At 39.7% G+C, this 24,746-nt stretch overlaps 1 protein-coding gene across 12 annotated transcripts in view; it reads right to left on the reverse strand.

Annotated features, from left to right (window-relative positions):
* The window catches only part of STOX2 (storkhead box 2), a 142,372-nt gene that overhangs the window by 29,154 nt on the left and 88,472 nt on the right, over positions 1-24,746 (reverse strand). For 3 of the 12 annotated variants that reach the window (XM_021544263.3, XM_077782896.1, XM_021544011.3), the window contains exon 2: positions 15,822-15,920. The exons of 7 other annotated variants lie outside the window; for them this stretch is intronic. In XM_021544263.3, the coding sequence (XP_021399938.1) occupies positions 15,822-15,906 (85 nt within the window). In that variant the 5' untranslated portion in view covers positions 15,907-15,920. Of the gene's footprint in view, positions 1-12,598; positions 12,624-15,821; positions 15,921-18,548; positions 18,677-24,746 lie in introns of those variants that run through there. 2 more of the 12 variants (XM_021544093.2, XM_077782900.1) reach the window with 2 other exon arrangements.

Here is a 24,746-nt window from a genome sequence, read left to right on the forward strand (position 1 = left end):
GTCAAAAGAAGCCAAGAAGGTTATCAAGGGTGCAAGTCTGTCTCACCTGTACTAGTTACCCTAACTTCAGTGGCTAAAATCAGCCATCAGTGCTCAGCAATTGTAGCTGCAGAGACCATAGTCACCACAGGATCATAAAATATTCTGAGTTGGAAGGGACCCACAAGGATCATCAAGTCCAACAGTAGTAAATAGCTTATAAAGAGACCAAACCTGTAACCTTGATGTTAATAGAACCATGTTCCAACCAACTGAGCTTATTTCAGTGTTGGTCATCATGACCACCTCTACAAGAATGAACTTCACAAAGCAGGAACCACCCAAACACTACACTAGGAACACAGCTCAGGAACCCTGTGGCCTCAGAAGAAACTAGATTATGGAACATCAGAAAGATACCAATTTACACTTCCATTTCTTTAGGAAATCTCTTAATACTAGAAATGTTGACATATTATTGCTCTACTAACAACAACTTACTTGCAGTATGCTAATAAGTTCTGCTTGACTTACCTGAACAAATCTCCTGGTTCTTTAAGAAATCACAAGAGGAAACATGATCAGGGCATTAAGTTCACCAAAATCTCAACAAGTAATGCCCATCTGTTTCTGTGCTAATGTTGTCTAGGAACTAAATATCCTTCCTTGTTTTTTTCTTACTCCTGCTACTTACACCCCAGTTTATTAGCAGAGAACACACCTCCCCTCCTTCAGATGTCAGATCACTGGCTTTTAAAAATCATACTCTTCTAGTGTTCTTTTGTATGTCTGCTCTTCCTGTCCCTTTAACCTGTTAGAGGACTCCTCTACACTTTAACTTACGTAACTTTCCTTTAAAGCAACAACCAGAATTCTGCACCATATTCTAGTGTTCCAGCTGACCTCCCACCTGCATCAGAAATTGGAATTTCCTTACTTTTAGTATACCTTATACCTTACACCCTGCTTTTTTCCCCAAAGCTGTATTTTATTGGTGGCTCACTGTCACCCTACAAAAGAGCAAGTAGTTCCAGTTAACCTTTTTATGCTGACTGCAAGTGAGTTTGAAGCAAATATTCCTAGGTTTAACTCCCAAGACCATGATCTTCAACAGCTCACTCTGTGGATATGATTAAGGGTCTTTGATCATCCAATTCTTCTCAGCTGTTATCCATTTCTAAGCATGTCTGCTTACCACATTCTAAAAAAGAATCTCAAAACCTAAGACCAAAAACAAACAATGCTTCAAGTGTTACCTAATGCAGGACAGAATCATGATCCAGTGTGACACTTGCTAATACAACCGCCCAGGAAACAGCATTTGAATGAAAACATCAAGTCTTAAACCAAGGCAACCAATACAACTCCCTCCCTCAAAAAGCCCAGTAGGTAAAACAATTGTGTCTTTTTAGAATTCAACTACTAAATGAGGCTTCTTTAAATTATAGCTCACTGGAAAGTATGTGATATTTTAAACCACACAGAAGAATCCTGTAACATATTTTGTTGCTAGGACAAAATGAGAAGGGAGAAGGGTTTGGGGCTTTTTCATAGAAATCTGCTATTATCAAATTAATTTGACCCGTGTTAATGCTATATTGTAATCAACCACACCAACACCCCACCCCCTCAAAAACAAAGCCTGCCTGTTCTCTGGCAGCAAACAGCAAACACAAGGAAAGATAGAAGCATTTAAAAAATCTGACACTAGAGGAGGTTTGGCAAGAGAGAGTAAGCAAATGAGAAACAAAAGAAACAAAACCCAACAAACAAAGATAAACCTAGATGTATTCTTATAAAAATTTTAAAAACACAGATAAAAATACTCCTTTCCAAACACTGCTGAAAGCACAAAACACGGCTGTTGAAGGTCTTAACAACATGTCTTCACTATCCTCTTCAATTTAGCCAGTACACATGCAGTGTGGCTGGAGATGCTGCAGCAAATATTCAGCAAGAATCTGGTCAGCAGAAAAAATTCTTGAAAGGTGATTATTCTTGAAAGGTGGTAATTATCAACATGGCCCAAAGACATAGTGCACTCTCTCTCATTTATATTGACTGCTGTAACCATTAAAAGATTTTTAGCCCAAAGACAGTACTGCAGTGGTTACAGCTTTTCAAACCAATAGTGATGACTGGCAGATAACATCAGGTTAAAATAAGAACCTGCAACACTGAACACAAGTCCCATGGTACTGCAGCAGCCTTTAACAGCTCAGTTTTTCCTGGCTAGAAGAGAACTGATGAAAAGGCCAGGCATGGAATCAATTAAATTAGTGCAAAAGTGCTTTTAAAGAGAAAAGGTTATATGCTCCAAAGACTTAGCAGTTGAGAGTTTACTGGGTCATTTTTTTCCCTGTGGTCGAGAGCAGAGTTTTCAATATGGCTGGAGTACCTTTAAGAATATGTACTTTAAAGTGAAATTGAAATATTTTACCCCTCAATACATGAAGAAGCTGTATTAGTATATTCTGTCCCTATGTTCTACCTGCATGAGGTAGATGCAATGACCCTTGCTCCCCACAGTGATTCAAAATTCTTTCAAATTCTGTCCTTTGGTCTCACCTGTGTGGGGGTTAGCTGTGAGGATGGGAACAAAGGAAATGCCAGGGCACAACAGTTCAGAAACTCACCAAATCTTCTGCCTCCTTCATGCTCATCAATCATCTTACAGAGGAAGCATTAGAAATCCAACAGCACACATTACCACCAGTGTATACTGCACCTTAAAAGGAAATGCTCTAATTCCAGACTAGAAACAGTTCTTTTGAGATCCTCAGGGACTGGCATATTTTGACTTTTTATCCCAATGAGTACAACTATAACCAAATGCAGCAATCAAAACCTACCTCCCCAGATAAATGACAGTACCTGGAATCAGGGGTTCCCCACAATTAAACGACTCACTGGATGAAATATTTCCTCCTGTCCATTTCACAAATCTTTTACTTTTGAATCTTACTGAGTACTTATTTACAGGAAGCACTAAACTAAAACCTACAACAGATGTTTTACTACTGTTAAAACACTAATACCTCTCTACCTGCTGCTCTACTATTTTTAAATGAAATTTTCTGAAATCTGAAATGCCTTGTACATGAGCCATAAAACCAAACACAGTATCCAAAAGGATAAAACTACCAATTTCACAGAGCAACCTCTCTTCCATGACTTCTTACATACCTCCTCATTTATAGTCATAAGTTTAGACTTTTAATTACCACTCCTGACTCATCTAACACATTCACCACTAACTCCAGAAACACGCAGAGACCATGCTCCTAAAAAAGCACAAAACTTAACAAATTTAAGCACTATTTTGTCAGTGCCCACTGCACTGCTTTATACTACAGTGCTGATGTCACTACTCTGCAGAATTGCTCAGCTGTTTCACTCAGCTGTCGCTAGTCTCTTCTGAAACCCTCCTCAGCAGTCTTAATGAACCTGAACAACTGCGATCTGACAGACAGGGTTACCACTTCATTACCCATTCTATCCTTCAGATTTTTCATATAGCTATTAAACACCACACATTTGGTATTGATCTGTGCTGCACAAAGCACCACTAACCATTTACAGGGTCCAGAAGTGGCCATCCTTCTTTTTTCTCCTCTGTATACTAAACTGAGCTTGACAAGACTTCTCTTTTGGACTTTCACCAAGCATTTATAAAGCACTAGAGCGTGGAGTTCTTGTGCTCCCTGAGTGTCGCTATGACCCATTTTTCTGAAAGATGAGAGCACATAAAAATAGTTGTCTCTTTGCCCTCTTAGTCAGTATAGAGAGACCTAAACTGGGATATCAAGGCTAGATCCCTGAGATGATCTCAGGAGCTGATGATGATGATCTCACCTTCAACTGAACTAAACCAAAAGACTAGCAAAAGGGGAATCAAGATAACTTCTTTAATAGATTTCACAAGTAATCACAGGACACAGTGAGAAAAAAGTAATGCATCAAAAAATGTTGAAATCAAATAACAGAGGATATATAAACTCAAACTCTGAATTACAACATTTTATGCTCTAGCAAGATAGTAATTTTCTAACACACATTAAAACAACAAAGTAAGTAATTCCTTACATCTTATCACCATGTTGTAATTCCTTACTCCTGGTCATAAGAAAAAAGGCCTTATAGTTACCACCATATTCTTTCAACAAGCAATCTCCACAGGCACTACTTTAACTCACCCAGATCTTACGGGCCTGAGGGCACCTTCTACTTAGGTAAAAAAATGTTTTGGTCAGAATCAGAGCTTGAGAAGGCTCTCTACTGCAAAAGCATTTCTGATTATCAGTAAACATGGCACTGCACATGGTGAAGGGGATGGTACATGCCCCTCTCTCACCTGGCCACCCACTTTGTGAGGCTGGAACTGCGGCAGAGACCAGATACTTCTACAGGGGATGCAAGTAATTCTGAATGCACTTTTTGAAACCCCTGCTGCTCTTCCCATCTGAATAACTACAAGCTTTAAAGAGTTTATATAGAGGCTACCTAAAGAAAAACCTAGGCTATAAAGACTGCATTAGCAGCAGCAGAAGAAAGAGAGAAAAACAAGAAACAATATAAGAGAGAACACGGGAAAGGTTAAAAGCAAATGTGAGGAAAGAGCTGGGTTTTGTTTGATTCTTAAAGCAGGCAGTGCAGCATCTGAGATGTTACTTCTGAAAGACTTGTTAAAACAATCTAAATGCTTAGCACAGCTAAATGGAAGCAGAAATAATAACCAAATGCTACGAAATAAAATTAGTACCTCCAGCCATAGGAAGGCTGGAGAAAAAATAAGGATCTACAGAATTGCTGGAATAAGCAAAGTGGGAATGGCTGCATGTATCACTGAAGAAATAAGTGAACAAAGGTCAGTTGTTTTGTGACAGCTGATCTGCATGTGCTTTGCATCAAGTGGTGCTTGCCTTTGTTTTGTTTTCTGGGCTGACCTTCACCACCTCCACACAAAGGATTCAGTGAAAGCCTTCACTCAAAGTCTCAATTAAAAGCCCGAAAAAACAAATATATCTTGTGCTGCAGACCCAAGCCTGAGCCCAGGTGTCAACGACCCAGCAAAGGCAGCATCCCCAGCAAGCACCAAGATCCTGCCAAGGTTACCTACATATTACTACACTGCCTTGGAAAGAGCCCTCCTCTCTTCCCAGTTTCTGGAACAGGCAGAATAGCTAAAAAGGAACATTTATCTTCATATCCAAAAGGCTGCTTCTAAGCTTTTATGATGAAAGATCAAAGCTAGGGGAAGGGTGGGAGCTTATGGGACAGTAAAGAAAGTTGAGAGTAAATTAGTAGTGTGCATGCTAATAAGACACACAACATCACTAAAGGAGTATGTTGATGGTTTGGGCAGTTTGAACAGAAACACGTGAAAGCAGTTCAGCATGTCATCACCAATACTGTCATTAGAAATGTTCTGCTGCTTTATGAGCAGCTCTTAAAAACACACATGCATGTGTAGTTTCATACAAAGTTGGTGTAAACCACAAGAACTTGAAAATATAAGGCTACCCAAAGTGTGTCATGCATGGTCTGCAAAGCCTATGCATAGTGCATGTGAATTTTTGCTTTAAAAAGTAGTATTTCATTTCTGGTACTGCATTTAAATGAGTTATTCCAACATGGATTTGTTATGCAGTATCCAGTTTGATACATGCTCAGAACATAATTTGGAGAACATCTGTGTAACAGGGATAAGATGGAAACTCACCTCAGGGCTTTGTTCTAAAGACTAATTTACTGTCAGAACTATCTTGGTGTAACTATACCTATGCAAATAGCCATTTATTCTGGAGTAAGAGTGTTTTGTTTAACCTGATTTAGCTTGCACAACTTCCAGAAGTTTTATCAGTGGGGTTGGTAGTACATGCACAATCCTGCTAAATTCATCTGCATGGCCTTTCGTATCATGCATAAAAGGGTGAAAGTTAAAAATTAAATAAACAATAGTAAAAATAAAATACTAATTTTTTTACAGGCAAGCATATGTCTTCCTGTTGTTCAATCATATGATCATGATGCATTCAAAAACTAAATGTTTAAACAAATGAATTAACTTTCTACTAGTATTTTTTTTCTGGGCTCTGATAGCTTCAGTCTTCAAGAGTACATAACCACTGACACTTAGAGTCGCAAGTATTTAGAGGCGCATATGGCTTCTGTTGCCATATGTTGTTTCTAATAGTCGCAGCCTGAGTTTCAACCTTTATCTCCATTGAATGCTACTGTACTACCAGTATTTCTTACATCAAGACTTACTGAGAAGCCTAATTTTACGCACTCATCTCTGGAACATGGCACAGAAGCTCAAACTCAAATGTAAAAAGAATCCAGGTATGTAAGATATCTGGAAATACCGGGAAGTCTTGGACCCATATCCTTCACATTTCAGTTTACAAACAAGAGCCTAAAAGTCTACTTGAGGGCATAGTGGTTTGGATGTCATTTACATTCTTTTGCCTTGCTCCTGACAAACATCTTTTGATAGAAGTTTTGATGTAACTATTGTTTCCAATAAAAGTTTTCAGGTTACAAAATCATATTCTTAAGAGGTATGCAGGGTTCTTGCTTTTAGAGAGTATAATTCTGGTATTCTTCATATCTTTGGAGATTGAGGATACAAAAACCTAGCGTAGCTACCCAGTGACAGTTTTCTTCCTTATGACATAACTTCCTTCAAGGGCAAAAATTACCTTGAAAACATAATCACCACGTATTTTCCGTTCACACGCAGCCTCTAATCATCTCATTCATCACCTAGGTAGACAGATATTATGCAATTCTGTTTGCCAGATACTGCTCCTTAGGAAGCACTTGCAGAATACCAAAAGATTATTAACTGCCCCCCAGGCCTCCAGGGTGAGTCATCTTCAACTATGGCTTCCACCAAGAGTGAAGTCACAGCATTGGCTTTCTGATATCACAGCATTCTCTGCGGCAACAGCCTATGAGGTCACAAATAAAGGATTATCACTTTGTTGCGGGATTAAGGGAACTAAGAAGCTGGTCTGTCAGGAGATGGGTTTTACTCCAAATAATGGGCATTAAGAGAATGCTGAAAATAAATGGGTTGTAAATTGTCTTTGTCTGGCATACATCCTTTTTTTGATAATAGTGTAAAATAAGGTACTGCTTTCATTAACAGCTCCTAAATAATGGAATGATCTGCAGGCTACCACCTGAGCTATTATATGGGAGATGAATTTGGAAACAACTTTCGTACCTTTGGACTCCTCAGTCATTTGATTTTGCAAGTGTAGACATCAGTCAGACCACTCTCCTCAAGGGTCTGCTGGTTAGTTTATTCACAAGCATTCAAAGCTAGTAATAAGTTTCAGAAAGCGACTAGAAAAAAAAATAGAAAAGGAAGTCTGGAAATATCTGCTGGGGGAAGGAGGGATAAAAGGAAGGGAGATACCAGATCACAACAGACTTATCAGATTATTCACAGAAATCCTATGGCAAATGCATGCTTACAGATGCAGACTTTTCCCATATTTTTGAAGTAATTACCCACTTTTCTAGATGCCTGGAAACTCAGGCTGCCTGATGTCTGGAAACTAGCTACTATATGCATATAGTCCTATCTCACATGTGCAGCAGGTCCAACACATCAGGTGTACTATGTATGCATAATTTATCCCTCAGGGACTGTCCCAGAATTTAAAATTAAGATCTAAAAATCCTAAAAGAGACTGGCTTGTAATTTTCAGTCTGACCTGTGATGCAATCAGTACAATCAATTGTACAGTGTGAGAGGATCTTGTAACTTCAGGAAGATTCTTTACTAAGGCCCTACAGGAGGTGTTAGGAGATACTTCCAGTACTATGAGTGTAGGCACTAATACCAATTTCCGTTCTAGAACTGGAAGAAAATATTAGACAGATTTGCAGCAGCTGATGAAGGCTTCACCTGGAGTCTCACCCACCAGCCTGGAAAATTTATATTTTTATTTTGCAGTAGGACAACTACTAAAAACGTTGAGAAAAAACAACACAGACGGACTGACGAGATGTTTCACGATGTTGTAAATAGGCTTTGAAATTTTGCAACCTATTTAAAAACGTTGTTTCTTTTGCCCTTCAGCACTAGCAATAAAGAACCTCAAAGGAAGCGCTTAGATAGACCAGACTTACTCGCTTCGCCACTGAGCTCTGCAGCTTTCTAGGGCAGTGGGGAGCGGCCGGGCCGAGCCGTGCCGTGAGACACGAGCGCCCGGAACGCTGCGGAGACGCTCGGCCGCTACCAGCAGCGCCACTCGCTGCGGGCCCGCTGAGCCCCGCCGGCCCAAGCCGATGCCGAGCACCCGGGCCAGCACCACCCGCGCCTCCCGGGGGAAGCACAGCCCGCCCGTCGGCGGGGCGGGAGAGCAGCGGGGCCTCCCGCCGCCCCGCGCTGCTGCCCAAGCTTTTAACGCGCAGCAAGGCGGGCAACCGAGCCAAATGGGGAAGGACCGCCCGGCCCGGCCCGGCCCGGCCCGGCTCCCGGGTACCGGGACGCGGCACCTCAGGCAGCGCCGAGGCGCCGCCGCCCGCCCCCCGCCGTGGCAACGCGGGGCCCGGTCCCCACACCTCCCATCCCGAACCCAGCACGGAAAGCTGACATCGCCTTAGGGTCCCCGAAACAGGGAGAAAAAGCAATATGCGCCTAGTCGGAAGACGGGACGTTGCTCCCACCTTTGCACGACATTTTCAACCAAAACCCAGCACAGTGTTCTCTTCTACAAAGGCCGCCCACGCCCCAGCCATTTTGGATGCATGAGCAACTCCCACAGGACATGCACCCCTGTGTGCTGCTGCTGCTTCAGGAACGGCCAAAATCCCGGAAAGGGAGAACTCAGGAATAGAAACAGAAGGGGGGTTTTGTTGATTGGTTTATTTGGCCTGCAGGTCGGGGGGCTTTGTGTTTTTGTTCGAGGTTGTTGATTTTACATGATGGTAAAGCAGATTTCCATCCCATTAATCTACAAACACTGTCCTCCCAAGAAACCCTGGGGTTGGTACTCCAAAAAAGCACTACAGGAACGAAAACACCTTTGCCTCCCTGAGGGAAGTGTTGTGATGGGATGTGTGCCGCTGATGACAGAAATAAATCTGAACAGACTAAATCCATCTCCCACTTCAAAAGTACTTCAGAACACCCATCAAGTATTTTCTGCAACTTTTCAATTCAACATAGCTTCATGATTGATCCAAGGTTTTTGCTGTTCTGTTTTTAGCGTTTAAGGGGGTCAAAGGACCAACACCAAAATGCTCCTCTCTGGCTGCTATTGAGTAGCATCTGAACTTGTGCAAAAACTTCAGCTGATTAGCCACCCATATTTAGAAAGAAGTTATTGTCTAAAAGGGCAAGCATAATGGAAACATTTTTGCACAAGAAGTCTAGAAAGACCCACTACCTCTATTTTTAATGGATACAGAAGGTTCTATGACCAAAATATGGTTTTTCCAAACAGTGATCAGCACACATGCTAAAAACCACAGCTATAGAGCAAATTGAAAGCTAAATCAAACCACATTGTCCATCTCCCTTGGTTCCATCAAAAGCAAGCAGGAGAATTAGTTTATGAAGGCAAATCACAGGGTAACAATAGGTGCCTCCTGTGGATCCTGAGGATGAATTTGAACTTTGCTCTGAACCTGGGCTGAGGACTTTCTTCACAAATGTGCATCTTGGTTTTTATCTCATTTACCATCGCATGGTCCTCAGGCATCAGCAACATACACAGTCTAACCACACCTAGCTGATGAATATTTAGAAGAAACTGAAGCAGTATTACAGTCACAGTAATTCAGTGTTTGGGACACAGGAGGTGTTTGCAGTGTGCTGTGGTCAAGAATCAGCACCATAACCTCGTCCTCCTTCAGCACTCAGGCACAGAGGGACCTGAGATCAGACTAGGAGCCAATTAACCACTCATTCAGCCTGAATTTCATTATTCCTCTCTTTATAAGCTTATCCATTGTTTCTAGTACTTAAGGAAGATGCACAATTTGTGCTTTAATGCACACATTAAAGTACAAATGCTTTAATTCCAAACTTTGACATACAAACCACTACTGGAGATAAGGTGAACTAAACAGAAACTTTCCACTTGAACAATAGATTAAAAAGATCAAGAAGGTAACTCAGCAGAGTAATACCAATTTTGAAAGGCAATTGCCAATCCCTCCAAGCAAGACTGAGAACTACTTGATGGCAGCACAAGTGCTAGGATCTCCCTCACCCTGCAACTACACTCTGGAAATGCACAAACAGTATTCACAAGACCACTGGCACTGCCCTTTCATAATAAATGAAGAGCTGAGTGGGGGAAAAAAAACAAACAAACAACCAACCAACCAACTCCTCTGTAAATCAAATTTCCCCATGCCAGGCAGTATAGAAGAGCAAGAGCATGTGATTCCTATGATCATGCAACCTCTGGCATAAAGGAAATCCCAGGCCAATACTCAGCATAGAAGCTACAAGCGAAGACAGTGCAAAATTGTTTTCAAAAGCCATATGACCATATTCTGTCTAGCCTATACATCAATTTCACATAATATTGCTTTGGCTTCTCTGTTTGTCAATAATCTCCAAGACCTTTGCATGCTGGCAATGGTATTTCCTTCACTAATGTCACTGACATCCATTGCTTTCTCTACAAGTCAAATATGAGGAACTGCTTCTTTAGTGGATGACAACAGCTCTGTCTGGCATTGTACAAGATCTAGAAGACTGGCAGTCCTGAAGGACTTCACAGCCAAGCTCAGACAGAGCCAACATATTTCAGATACAATGGTTATCTCTGAGGCCATGGAAGCAATACAATCACTTCCTCCTTGCAAGCTTCAGCTTAACATACTCCTCAATTACTGCTATTATTAAAGTTCCTTTGAAAAAAAAAAGTCTCAAAATAATTTATCAGTTTTGGTGTATGACTTTGGGACCAATCACCTACCTTCAGTTATTAAAACATTTATGATTCCCTTTTCCCTCAAGTACAGGAGGAAGAATTTGGCAATCAACTAGGGAAGACAAGCTGACTGACAATAGCTTACAGCTGAACTAGCAACTGCTCAACCAAATTGTACCATCCATAGAATATGTGCCATGAATATTAGCTATAATCAATAGCCATGATTTCTATTGGCATATCTTGTTTGCATTTCAAGAAAATAACAAAAGAATCTGATGCTCACATATTTCTGCAGTACTTAAAAGTAAAGAATCCCTTAGTTTTCTCCACATAGTTTCTGTTAACTGAAACCCTGGAATTATCTAATTACTACCTCCATATACAGGATTTGCTGAGATACTAAAACTCTGAAGCTGTAAGCTTACAGGTGTTTTTGCTCTTTTCTCCTTCACTGCTAACAGGAAAGATTATGGCAAAGATTAACTAGACTAGGCACTCAATTTGTTCCAACATCTTACTCCTCTCAGATGCTGGTTTAAAAATGTCAACCTGAACTGAACCAATGATCATCAAGCAAATTAGTTACCGCAAGAACCAAATTTGAGACCCTACACTTACTAGTAAGAACTCTGGGAGTTTCTCAAACAGCAGACTTGGATTCTTCCAACCACCAGGAAAAGCTCCAGGACAGACCTAGCACACTCCACACTACTAACCCCTGCAGGAAAACAGCTTTGATTCAAAAGGAAGGGATGGTCAAGATGTTGGAAAGCTACTCAAGACATTTGTGTTGCATTCAGTGCTGTGACAGGAACTAAGAGAAAGGTATCTACATCAGATTCATGCTGCCCATGTGGGAAAGCTCACTGGCCATTCACATAGTTTTTGTGGTCTGTATTGAACACTGTGGTTAAGCAGTTACTCAGCTCACATTAACAGAGCTGACCAGGTCAGAGAGAGCTCTGGCCTGCCTATACAGCTCCTAGTACATGCCATATGTTTGGCCCCTTCAGACTTCATTTATTTTGAAATTTAAGTCTCTAGAAAACCTTATTGAATAGTTCATTCAAAATGGTATCTCCCATGCCAGAAATCTTTCATTTATAAGAGAGTCATAGGGTTAAACAGGAAATAAAAAGACCAAACATACCAATTCTTGAAACACTCACATCAGATGTATGATGGAAATTATGTACTCATCTGTGCTAGAACCTGACAAGAAAATAGTGTTGGGTATCATAATTGCTACTTCAGATGGCCTGAGGAATTTATCACCATGCTGGTGGTATTCTGTGGTACTTCTCCTTTGTTCACAGGAAAATGAAAGTCCTTGCACAGACAAGTCATCATTTGTCTGTGTATTCATCATAGATGCCTAACTGCACAACAGAGCTACCCAACCTAAAGACCATCCATTGCTGTCCTCATCCAGGACAGCCCACATTTATGCTTGATCTGCTCTCATGAGTTAGTTTAGGGAGCTAACCTAGCAGGAGGCTACTCTTGCCAAAAAAAAAAAAAAAAAAATGTATGCCAAACTCTGACTGGGTGACCTGTTAAAGACAGAGGAGATCCTGCCTCAGAGCAAAATAGGAGGCAGTCTGCCACAGGCAGTGGAGAAGCAGGACCTCCTGCTTTGGGAGGTAGCAGTTACAGGTAGGAACTGCTCAGTTATCACAAAACTGCATGGTAAAATGGCCACTCACCACTAAAATGACTGACGCAGACACCATCCTGACAGCGGGTCCATGTGACAGCTGAATTTTCAAAGGGCTTTAAAAAGGCTTGCTAAATTCCATTCATTTTCATGGCATCCAGATTCAGATCTATCAGCACTGGTTTCAACTACAAAGGGCAAGTTTTGCAAAATCAAGCTTTGTTTATCATATCTGACAGACCATCAAGACTTAAACAAAGTAAAGACATGCAGCTGGAATAAACAAGGATGTAAGTAGCAAGCACACATTCCAAGAATATGTTTAAAAATAGTGCTGTTCTTACAGAGACAGATGTATCCATTTTCATCAGTAGTTCCAAAGATCTGGTAAAAACCATTCTTTGCAATAACTGAGCTTCCCAAGGAATATGGTCTATTAGACATCAGATATTGACCATTCTAGTGGAAAGTAACATGCAGAACACAGGAAGGATCCTGCATTTCTCCATGCACTGCTGCAATATCTCCCCAGAACACAAATGACATAGTCTCAAAGAATGGCAGACGTCCTACTGTGTAGAATACAATTCCACTGATATTAAAATTTATTAGAAAACCATACTTTTTTACATATTAATTTTAGAAAGAGGGAGAAATATTTTGACAAATGTCAGAACTTCCTGTTATGGCATTCCTGCAAAACTGTTTCTTTCTCTCCCTTCAAATTAGGTTGCTCTAAAAGACTGCATTAGGTAGAGCAATATTTAAAATATTTAAACAGTCAAATTTGAAACAAACCAGTCTGATCCTGCTGGAATTAAGTGCTCTATGTGATCTAAATATACGGGGTTTTGGATTTTCTTCCACATGAAATCTGTCTACTTTGGAGGTCTGTTTCAAATCAAAAAACAATTTCCTTAGAATCCCAAAACCTCTACAAAATAGAGCCTCTACCTACTAGTCAACTGTATGCAAGCTTCAAATTTTACAAAACAAGTTTCAACATATGTCCTTAAAAAATATCAAGTATCATGTATTTCCTCATGTGAAATTTGAGAATCTTAACACATTAGTTTAAAATGAAAACTCTCGTTTAGTCTGAGCTGGATTGAAGAGTTTTTCCCTTGCTCTGTATCTCAATCTGTGTTTTATTGATTTATCTTGTGAACACAAGTCTTGATTGACTTGCATGTGTTTATAAATATGTATGTACAACTCAGAGTACGAAAGCAGAAACAGCATTACATCAGCCTCAACACCTGCACCATGTTGACTGAAGCAGAGAAGACTGTCTATTGTTTCTCCTCCTTATTAATGTCTGCCTTCCCAGCCTTACAAATGCCTTACTGCTCTTTCAGTAACATAAATCATGCTGACTCTCTCTGACTTGCAATTTCTACTGTGACTGGGAGAGGCAGGTCTTGAAAGGAAAAAAAAAAACAAACAAAACCCCAACAATAAACTGTGAAAATATCTAACAAATATCCTTATGATTTTTATAATGACATCTGCCCCAAGTGCCCATTTGTGTGGAAAATGTTTAAATTGCTTCATTTAAAAAAGTCTACAGTCCTAAGGGAGCTTTTAGAATTATATACAAAACATTTTCATGCAGATGGAGGACATTAAGTACTTCATGCATGCAAGAAGGAAAAAAAAAGCTTGAAGAAATGTTACAAGAAGAAAGCAGGAATATTTTAAGTCTGACACAGAGATCTTGTTCATCACAAACACAGAGAAAACAAACTGAAAAGAAACCAAAAGGAAACAGCTGATATACTATAGAACAGAGTCTCTCCAAAAACTTACTCGGCATCTAATGTGACCATCTCAACAATCCTTCTTCTAAGCTAAAATGTAAACCTTAAAAAGTACCTAATTTTGCACCACAGAAGTTTACTACTCTTTAAGCTGAGATATGCATTTAGGTAGAACAAAAGGTAAGGATCCAAGTCAGCCAGCACTGGGGGAGACACTCGCCATACGTCACCCAGAAAACAGCAGTTTCAGCAAACAGGAAATCCAGACTGGAACTGAGACCAAGACTGCTAGCCATAACAGCAGTGAGTAATGGCAGTAATTTTAAGAGAACAGTGGGGACAAAATCTGGTTTAAAAATTGACTACTTATGGAAATGTTTAATGGTCACCTGCAGCAGTTGCAAGAGGTGGGACTCAAAGACCCCAAGTGCATCTATCTTCAGAATCAGGCCCCTACCAGAAGGCAGCTGTGGGAAGGACGTTACCTGGAAAAGCATCTGAATACTTGGAAAACAGGCTACAAAGGAGCAAGCATTGAGACAAACCCCTGAAGGGCAGCACGACTGCTTTGAAATTTTTTTTTTTTTAATTTCCAACTTGATTCTGAAGCGATAACATCATGCCACAAGCAAAGGAACCAGAATAGCAATGTTGTCTAGAGCATGATTTCATCCTCCCCACCTTTCAAGTTGCTTATCGGCTCCGAGGGACACTGACAAGCTTAGCCGCACAGGCTTGCTGCTGGAAGAATGTGAAGCTAGCAGGGTTTTTCAGGTCAGGCTGGACCCAGTACAATGCTGCAGATTAACCAGCTTCAGTGAAAGAGGCGGAAGTCTTGGGAGCAGAAGACAATTTGCTCCTGGGATTAAGATTTGGAGCACCTAACCAAGCATTTAGGTTGGAAGGGACTGCCAGGTCTCAGTTTGTTCCTACTTTGATGTTCAAGCGACCCGAGAGGGTAACCTTTCTGGTATGAACAAATCATACTAAGCAAGGCATTCTGTATCACCCATTTCTAAAGTATACAAATATATCCTGGGAAAACAAGTTTTTGTTGCTGCATGGCCAAAGTTCCCAAACTGTTTTAAAGATCTGCTGTGGTTTTGTCTTAAAGCTCATCAATGCTCAAAGCCCATGAAAAACTGTCATATTCTCACTGCTTGTGAACATACCAAATAGCAATTATAAACAAGCATTGTGAAAAGAGGATCCAACTGGTGGACAGGCTCTTGAAACTTGAACACAACATTCAGACATTTTTCTCTCATTTCTGTGATCTTATGCCTGAGTTCTGCTGACAAGAGTAGATTATCTGCAAGTCTTTCTACTGCCTCTTATTGGAGCCCAGATCCTTAATAGCATTATTTGCTATGCATTATCTATTACCAAGATGTAAAAGAGACAAGTCCTATGACATAATTCCTGCCCCTCACAAAGTGAAGCACCTAACACCAGCTGTTTTAAATGTCAATTTAATGTTAAATAGCGTCTCACAAAACAAGGCAGACATACCACTGGAAATGTCCCCATGTTCCAAATGCCTCTCTTGTATTGGATGCATCATTCTTGTAACTTTGCAACAGTCAGGGCTATTCATTAACCAGCTATTAGCTGAAAAAAATAAAATGTCCATTAAAAAGTAGCACCAACTTTCTGAAAGTGCAGTAAATTGAGACACAGATAAACTTTCAGAAGCAGAAAAGGATTTTAGCTAGCAACTCCATCCTGAACCACTGTTTTATCTAAGTGGATTTTGTACTTTTATAGAAAGCTGCCACAATAATCCCGGTAAACTCTGAGCATGTGAAAAGAAAAAAAAAGAGGGAAAAAAAAAAAGAAAATAAAATTATGATCTTTCAGGAATACCCCAGATGCTGCCATGCAATCTCTTCAGAAAGAGAATTCCTTATATTGAGAGTTGATTTTGTGCCACTTTCTATTATAAACTCAAAAGATGTACATAATAATATATGGGTGAAAGTGATTTAAAATGTATTTCTAATAATGTTTGAATAAGGACCTGCTTCAGGAATTATTCATACAAACTATTTCCGTTTGTTAAAGCCATTATCCCTATTCTCTGACTAACCCCCTACACCCCTTTCAAAAGAGGAAAAAAACCAAAGCAAAACCCAACAAAACCAAAAAACCAGAGAACAATTTAAATGTTTTGATGTGACAAATGCCAGACTCCAATGCTCATAAATGTGCTTGAACAATGCATTTGAAACTCTCATCCCAGCACCTTGCATCTTCAAATCATCTCCTGAGCTCATTCAAAATGCAAGCACTTTAAATGTACAAACATGGAAAGAACCTTCCAGCTCTTGTAAAGAAGATAATGAATCACAAAGTTAACTTTTTACTTTCAAGATGACTCTCAATCATTGCTTCTGTGATTTTAGTTTCAGCCTCACCCCATCCCGATCCTGGCATGTTCTGCTCCAGAACACACAGAGAGATCAGAAAAGCTTTGCTTAAGATTCAGAAATAAGATAAAAAGTACAGGTAACTAGAAGTGTGCTCTATCCTGCCTGAAAAGATGAGGAGAGGGCTGATAGTGATAGGGGACAGCAAAAGAGCACACAAGAGCACACATGATATAATAAAGGGAAATGCTCTTCCAGAATGAGATGGAAAATGAATGAAGCAGGGGTGGAGATGGAGCAGGAAGGGATCTAAACAGTTATGAAGAAAAAATAGAGACAGTTTTTAAACTAATGAGAGAAAAAACATATACAGCTTTACGGAAATGGATGCAATTTTTAAAATTTAGGCTAAAAGGCAAATGAACAAAAGCTTTAAAGTAAAAGGTGAGAGAGAGACCTATCCTGAGCAGGTTTCCAGTACACGTTGATACCGTGCATTATGAAGCCCTGGATTTTTAAGGGGGAGGTGTCGGGAAAAATTATTTTCCTTCAAAGCAAACAGAAGCTATGACTAGGGCAGACCTACAAGCAAACAAGCATCAGCACCCTTGGCTACCCAGACCAAAGAGACAGAATTAACAAACTCTTCAGCTGGCTGTGGGAATGAAGGGATGGCCCATTGTGGATGGCACATGTAAACCACTGCTAAATAGGCATCCTGAACACATTTTCTAAGCATCTGTTTGGATACAGGCCTCCACTGCTGGCCTGGAAAATGCAGGACTGGGAGCAGGGTGGAAACCACAGCCTCCAATTGCTGCTCAGCAGTTTTAATCACAGGATAACCTGGTGGTGTAGAGAGGAAGAATTTCTGCCCAGTTTACAGCAGAAGTTGTAATTCCTCCCAGGCAGCAGCACCTTCACTTCATTCCCACAACCCACTATCCAAAGCTGATTCTCAAAAACTTTTCTGGCAGTTGGAGGTTTGGTAATTTTCAGGTTTTTGTTTGTTGGTTTGGAGGGGGTGGGTGAGCTTTGGGGGCTGCAGGATTGTTTTGAAGGTGTTTTTATATTTTATTTTTCTTTCTTGGTCCACTATCAGGGTGTAATTAAGGTTCAAAGTTAAGAAAGAAAGAGAACCAGCTCTGAGTCAGCAATCAGCTCAACATCCTGTTAATATCATCCTGTTAATCTCTCCCAGTCTAGGCATGTAATCTACCTGAGAGGTAAATTAAGTTTCCAGTGGTTGCCTCCATGGGTTACCAATCTCTATTGCTTTTTATACAGGCATAATGTCTCCTAAGAATACACAAACAGGTATTACACTTTATTTCCACGAACCCCATTCACTTCATAGTAGAACTTATACCTCCAGACAAGGAATATAAGCTTAGTTAGAAATTAGAAGCCCTATTTCCCCATGCACTAAGACATCCCTTACTCTACTTTAGATTTAAAGAAAAATACAACTGAGTACAAGCAGCTAGAATTAGGTTTTTTTTTTCCCTTCCAGTGTTTTAACTTGTTAACAAATCAAGCTTCTTTCACAGTCTCGAGGTGTTAGTTCTCAGGAAAAAAAAGATTAGCAAGCTATAGTCATAGCTTTTAACAAGTTCTCAAAGTTCCATAATACCTCATAAAACAAGTATCACTTACATCCCCACCACCCAGCACAGTGACCCATATTGAACATGTGCCACAACAGCAAATGCACACCATTTCCCTTACAGCACTGTTCAGTCAAGTCAAACTGAGATGTGAGAATATGGTACCCCGCATTTCCATTTTTCCCCTTTTCCCATCCTTAGTGATGACAGGTATCAGGTCTGTAAACCAGCTTTGTCTTGAACAACCCTCAGGCAAACATTACCAAGTCTTGCCTTGCAGACTTCATGAGGAACTTCACCTGCAGCTGTGGTAGGACCATTCTGGCGATTCTGGTAGCCACAATGATTGGGAGGCAGATAGGCAATGCCCATTGCTCTCCCAATGTCTAGGGAAAACAGGAATTAATATCAAATCACTAGAAAGAGGTGACCTAGACGCTAAACAACATCCTACATCCTCGCTGCTGACAGGACTATTCATTTCAGAGTGGACAGGCTCTATTTTACCAACAGTTTTCTCCATTTATATGCACACACTCCCTAACGCACACACATGCACACACAGGTTCTCATTATCAGACAACGGTTGAATGATTGAGGGTTAAGAATTATTCCTATCTCTTTTTACCTTGTTGATAGTTTCAAAACAAAAATCAATTCAATGTATGTATCATTTATAGAAATTGGTTTTAACTCAGCTGTTCCACACAGGGATTGGGAAGCTAATGGCTCTGCTGCAAAAAAGACTAAATAAAAGCTCCCAAAGGATGATTTATTCCACACTACCCAAATTCCAAAGCGAGGTTTCTCTTGCACATAATAGTTAATAATCTGGATTCTTCTTTGCTGCACTATTATTTCACTGGCAGAATTTACTGGCAGTATAAAATATAGGAGAATATTTTATTCTTCATATATTTTGCACCTCCATCTCTTTTGCATCTTATCTCTTTCAGGACATACAGTTTAAGGCTTCACAGCATTTACAGTCCTTTATTTTATGCGCCCAACACAACAGGTACCCAAGTGCAATAAAAAATGAGTAATTATGATAAGAATAGAAGTGCAATTTCTCCTCAGGTACACATCAGGCACCTGAATTTAGGTGAAGTCTCTGTGCTTGTAGAGTCAAGACTTGAATTGCTGGTCATCGACAGGTCACTGACAATACAAAAGAAGAGCAGTGCTGTGTTGGGATAGTGAGGAAGAGCCAAGTCCAAGACTTACCCAGCAGAGGTCAGGCTAAACCAAAACTTCACTGTCATTATGGGTCCTAAGAAATTGTCTCAGGTCATTCCCACTGTTTCCCTCAGAATCAAACAAGTATCTTTACAATATGACAGATACCTAAGAATTACTCTGAAAATCAATTTAAAACAGAAAAAAATTAAGTTTGTTGGACAATATACCCTTGAAAAATACTAAGACAAAAGCATCTGCACCAAACATTTGAAGAACACAGTATTATTGTTGCAATAAAATTGGTTAATTAAATAAGAATGAAAATCCACTGTAGCAACATAAACAAAACATTGTGCATACTCTCCAAGAGTATTTCAAGCAAATTTTGTGCTGATACATAGTGATGTATCTGATATCCGATATGCTGATAGAATAGTAAATGCTTCTAAAAATGCACATTGATATAAGTATTCATAATGACAAGAGGCATCATGAAGGGTCTCAAGAATTTGGGAGTCATCTGTCCACAAAATCAAAACAAAAGCATCACACATTTAGCATAAAAAGCAGAAGACAGAAAAAACTTAAAACAAGACTCATGGAGATAGAATAAAGTAAGCCTGCATAATGTGCTCATATGCATGACAAAGACTCTATATAGCCTCCCACAGCTTTCAAATAAAAATGCAAAAATACTATAAAAACCCAACAAAGGAGATGCAGTGTTTAGTTTCTCAGTAAGTTGCATTGAAACAAACTAAACAGTAGAGAATGTACAAAAAATGCACAGAGAAGTTAAAAAGTGCAGCATCAACCATGTCTGTGTACTTGTGATATGTACACATATATGCAAACATGCATTACTTGTTAAAAAAACTTTTCTTCTACAGTCAACATAAGTGTTGGGGGGGAGGTCTGAAGCATGTGAATAAGATTTTAGCACAGGTAAGATGTTCAGTGATATTTCTTATGACAGCTAATACTAGAACATTGCAGACAATGCTAATTACACCCTGAATATTGTTTGAATCAAGGGGTTTGACACATCATCCAACACTGATTATGGCAAGCAGCAACACTGCATTTCACAGGGGAATACATCAGTGCTGTTACGCAATCATTACCTTAAGGAAGTAAAGCACCCTAAGCTTGACCTAAGCAGTTGGTAGGCAGTGAGTTGTTCATGCTTAAAATGCCTCAATTTACAATCCAAGGCAATGGATTTTACAGTCTTTCTTGTTGCAGCACAGGCACCAGCACTCTAGGTCATGGTCTAGTCTCCTTTTGTTGCTGCTTACCAGAGAATGTCAAGATTGGTGGAGTCAACTTTGGATTGCCTCTGGGCCTCTCCCCTTGCCCTGCTCTGTGGGCATAGAAAGGTTTGATTACAACTGTCTCCCTGAAGATGCATGCAGAAGTCTTGTCTCAGAACACACCTTTTTTTTCCCTAATAGTCACCCAACTCAGAGCTTGTGCACTGTCCTCTAAAGGCATTCCTAAAACTGCTTTATGGTCTCTGCGCTGAGGATCGTTTACTTTCAAGCAGATCACAGGCTTTGAGATGCAGCTCTATTCCTCTTGTTCCACACTAAGCGGACACATGCCATTCAAAGGTTTGCAATTACAATATTTACAGCAGAACTAGAACTGGCTTGCAACCTACCTATATTGATATTTACACTTTTCTGAAGGGCTGCTTTCAAGTCTTGGCTGTGCAGAAAGTTTAAAAGAAAATGACCCACCTCAAGGGAAATACCGAGTTCCTAAATCACTGCTCTATTTTTGTAGGACAGAGTTTTATCCACAGAACACATGTACAAACCTTTCAGCTCTGATTAATAAAGAAAATATGGTCACATAAAAGATACTGCAGGGATGCCAGAAACTGTACTTTTCTAAGTACAGTTAATGTGGAATCCACATTAATGTGATTTCTTTAGCATGCACATTCTACAAGGATTTAAAAGACTACACCTGATATGCTAGAGAAGCAACATAGAGAGTGTTATATTTATTAATTCAACAACAGTTTCAACTGAGGATGAAATGAAATACAAATGACTACTAAATACTACCATTACTCTTTAAATACCTCTTCTGCAAAGCCAGAATCAATTACAGTGATTGCAAAAGCTGGAACAGCCTCCCTCATTACCTGAAAACTACTCAAACTTGGGATGAAGTCAGAAAAGACACAATCAATGTAATGAAAACAAGACAGACAACACCAGTGCTCCTCCGGACATGGCCCATTCATCTGTGCATCCTGCAGACAATTCTTCTATCTGCCATGCCAGCCACCCTTGTTCCATCTTGCAGCCAGTGATTAATTACACTTCAGTGCAGCAATTCATCCAAGTCGGACCTTTGAAACAGAAAGACACTGTGGGAATCTTCTGCTTTGCTTTTTAAGCACTTCCCTCCAGTGGTAAAACTGAAAGTAATAAAGCTACATGGTATCAGAAGGTAGGATTTCTGTATTTTTGACTGCCTTGTGGTACAGAGAAAAAACCCCAACCTGTTATGCATCTTCATATTAAGTACTGAGCTGTCATTTATTACATCAGTGTTCAATGAAAGATTCTCTGATGGAAGGAAAACACTTTCCAAACCCAACATGTGTGTTATACATTTAGATTTGAAAAGTGCTTTCCTTCCACTGAAGAAGCAACACTGTTCTGTTCTGCAGCAATGTGTGCTGATATCCCAGTTTAGAACTCACTGCACTTTGCCAGCCATGGAAATGTCTAATTGCATTCTGCTCTTCCAATCCAGAACTCCTTGTACTGCTGCTATCACCACTTTTTTGTGTACCTCCATGCTCGTTTTGACAGCTCCTGTTAAAAACTAGCCAAAACGTAAGCCTAGTTTAGACAGGCAAATCACCTCACTCATACAAAGGCAATCTTCAAGCCTGCCTCAGTAAATTAAACTTATAAGAAAATAATGAGAAGCATTCCCATGGGCTCATCTGAAATGTGGTGCTAGCTATGAGATGCAGCCCTGAATAATTCTAGCACAAGTCCACCTTCAGAGACAAAATACACAGAATTTGAGAACAGGGTAGTGTTTTCCCCTTCTGCTTTGTTGATTCTTGCCAATGTAACTACATACTTTTTTGGGTGGAGGAAGAGCAACAAGTTACAAAATTGCATGAAAAATAAGAACAAAGACACAGAAGTGTTATGCAACCAATAAAATCATTATTCTTTGCAACTAAAGCAATAAATGGCTAGGTTTAACAAATTATTCTACTAGGTAAGATCATTAATGACAAAATGAGTAGCTGTTGAATTAAGAATGCAATTGACTTTAGCATGGTCTTCAAACTTTCGCTTGAAGCCAGTGTGATTTGATTTGCATGTAGTACTCCCCAAGTAAGTTAACAGAATTTGCTTTGATTTAAAAAGCATTCTTTGAGCACAAATATTCAAATCCTCTTGAGAGGAATGCTGTGGCCTCACACAGGTGGACTACAATAATCTGATATCCATTCCAATATGAATTTTTCCTATGATCTTGACACTCAAGGTGTTCAGTCAGATGCCAGTCTGTACAGGCTATTGGGATGACTGGAGGCAGGGTCTGGAAGAGCCTGCACATTCTTACTGAATGTAATATAAGTTCTCATGGCAAACTTATTATGCATGTTATACAACACTCAACAGCAATCAGTATTTGCCAATTCAGATATATCTGTATCCTATGAATTATGTTATCATCTTTGGATGTGTTAGCAACAGCTGTTCAAGTAATGAAAGTGTAAAATGTGGCCTTAATGCCATTAACCTACGTATACTTTGAATAGAATATTTATAATGAAAAATCAGAAGTCAAGACCTAAGTAGCGTTCTTGTTATATTTCTTGATGCATTGTTAGATTTTGCTAGTGATGCTACAGAGTTTGTGCATGTTTGGGATTTTCTCCTTTGTTTTCCTGGCAGGACCAGGGAAGTCCCAGGGCTGAGACTGGTGGAGAGGCAGTGTTCCCAAGGACTGTACAATAGAGCAGTGTTTCCTAAAGTAGGTTATGTGAAGGACAAGCAGAAAGGCATCAGAGGGAGGGGTGACTGTGGAAAATATGGATGACATCATCCTCAGCATTAGCAGATCTTTGAAAATACGTGGCAGTGATTTATTGTCCTGGTAGATGATAAGGAGCTATGCTTCCAAAAGTTGGAAAAGTGCAGACCTATCCCAGTGTTTCCTTGTTTCACTGAATCCTTTTAACTAACTAGTTCTGGAAACATGGACAACTTGGTTATAAATGACCACGTGCTCAGCCTTTGTCTTAAGCTTATGCCCAGATGACCCATTTTGCACATTTCAACCAAGAATAAAGTGACCTCATTTTCAAAAGTGCTGAGCACCAGCTGTTCCTATTGTATTCACAAACTGCACTATAGGTTCCTGTTTTCAAATTCTTGACCTCAAAAGAATTTTGAGGCAGCAGAGTAGTTATATATTCTTCCACTTGCCATATGCCTATTTATTTTAGTTCAAATATAAAAGTCTGGGTCAACTACTTTAAAATCCTGAATGTACTAAAACCTGAACAAGTACTTTTGCCACTAGAACTTAAGTGCAACCTAAGTGAGCCACGTGATCTAAAAAAAAAATTTTGCACAGAAGAATGACTAGATTGAAAGTCAGAGTATTTTGGCTTTCACTCCTGGTTTCTTTTTTATTTCCTTTCTTTCTAATGAATGGTCTAAAAATGGGGGAACAATAGCATCCCAGATGCTACATCTGAATTTGTATTTCTGGGATTAAGTTTCTGTGTTACCTGCTACATAAAGTTAGGTTAAAAAAAATTCAAGATCATTTTGCTATAGCTTTTGGGTAGCGACTTTTCCCTAACAGGTATTTTGTATTTTTAAACTGTTATTTATGTAGTTTTAAACTGTTAATTGAACATACCATTATCATCTTTGGACAAAAGATCACACTGCTTGTGCAAACAATAAATACTACTACCTTATCTTTCCCTCAAACCATAAAGATTCAAATCAGCAAAATCAACAAAACAACTTACCCACAAATCACAAAACTAGTCATGCTGATGATCAGTGCACAATATTTGATTTTTAAATCAAGCTGGTTTTTAATAAAAAGATAGCAAGAAAACCTCAAAATAGATTGAACTTGCTATGACTTCTTGTTGATCTCTACTGAGAAGACACTGTTTTGCACTGCATTGCATCCCAGTAAAAAAGCATTCGGACTATCTCTAAGGAAAGCACTACTGCTTTTGGGCATAAGTCAATGAATCTATATAA

Source organism: Lonchura striata, chromosome 4 (genome assembly GCF_046129695.1).
Source record: "Lonchura striata isolate bLonStr1 chromosome 4, bLonStr1.mat, whole genome shotgun sequence".
In the NCBI taxonomy this organism is placed as follows: domain Eukaryota; kingdom Metazoa; phylum Chordata; class Aves; order Passeriformes; family Estrildidae; genus Lonchura; species Lonchura striata.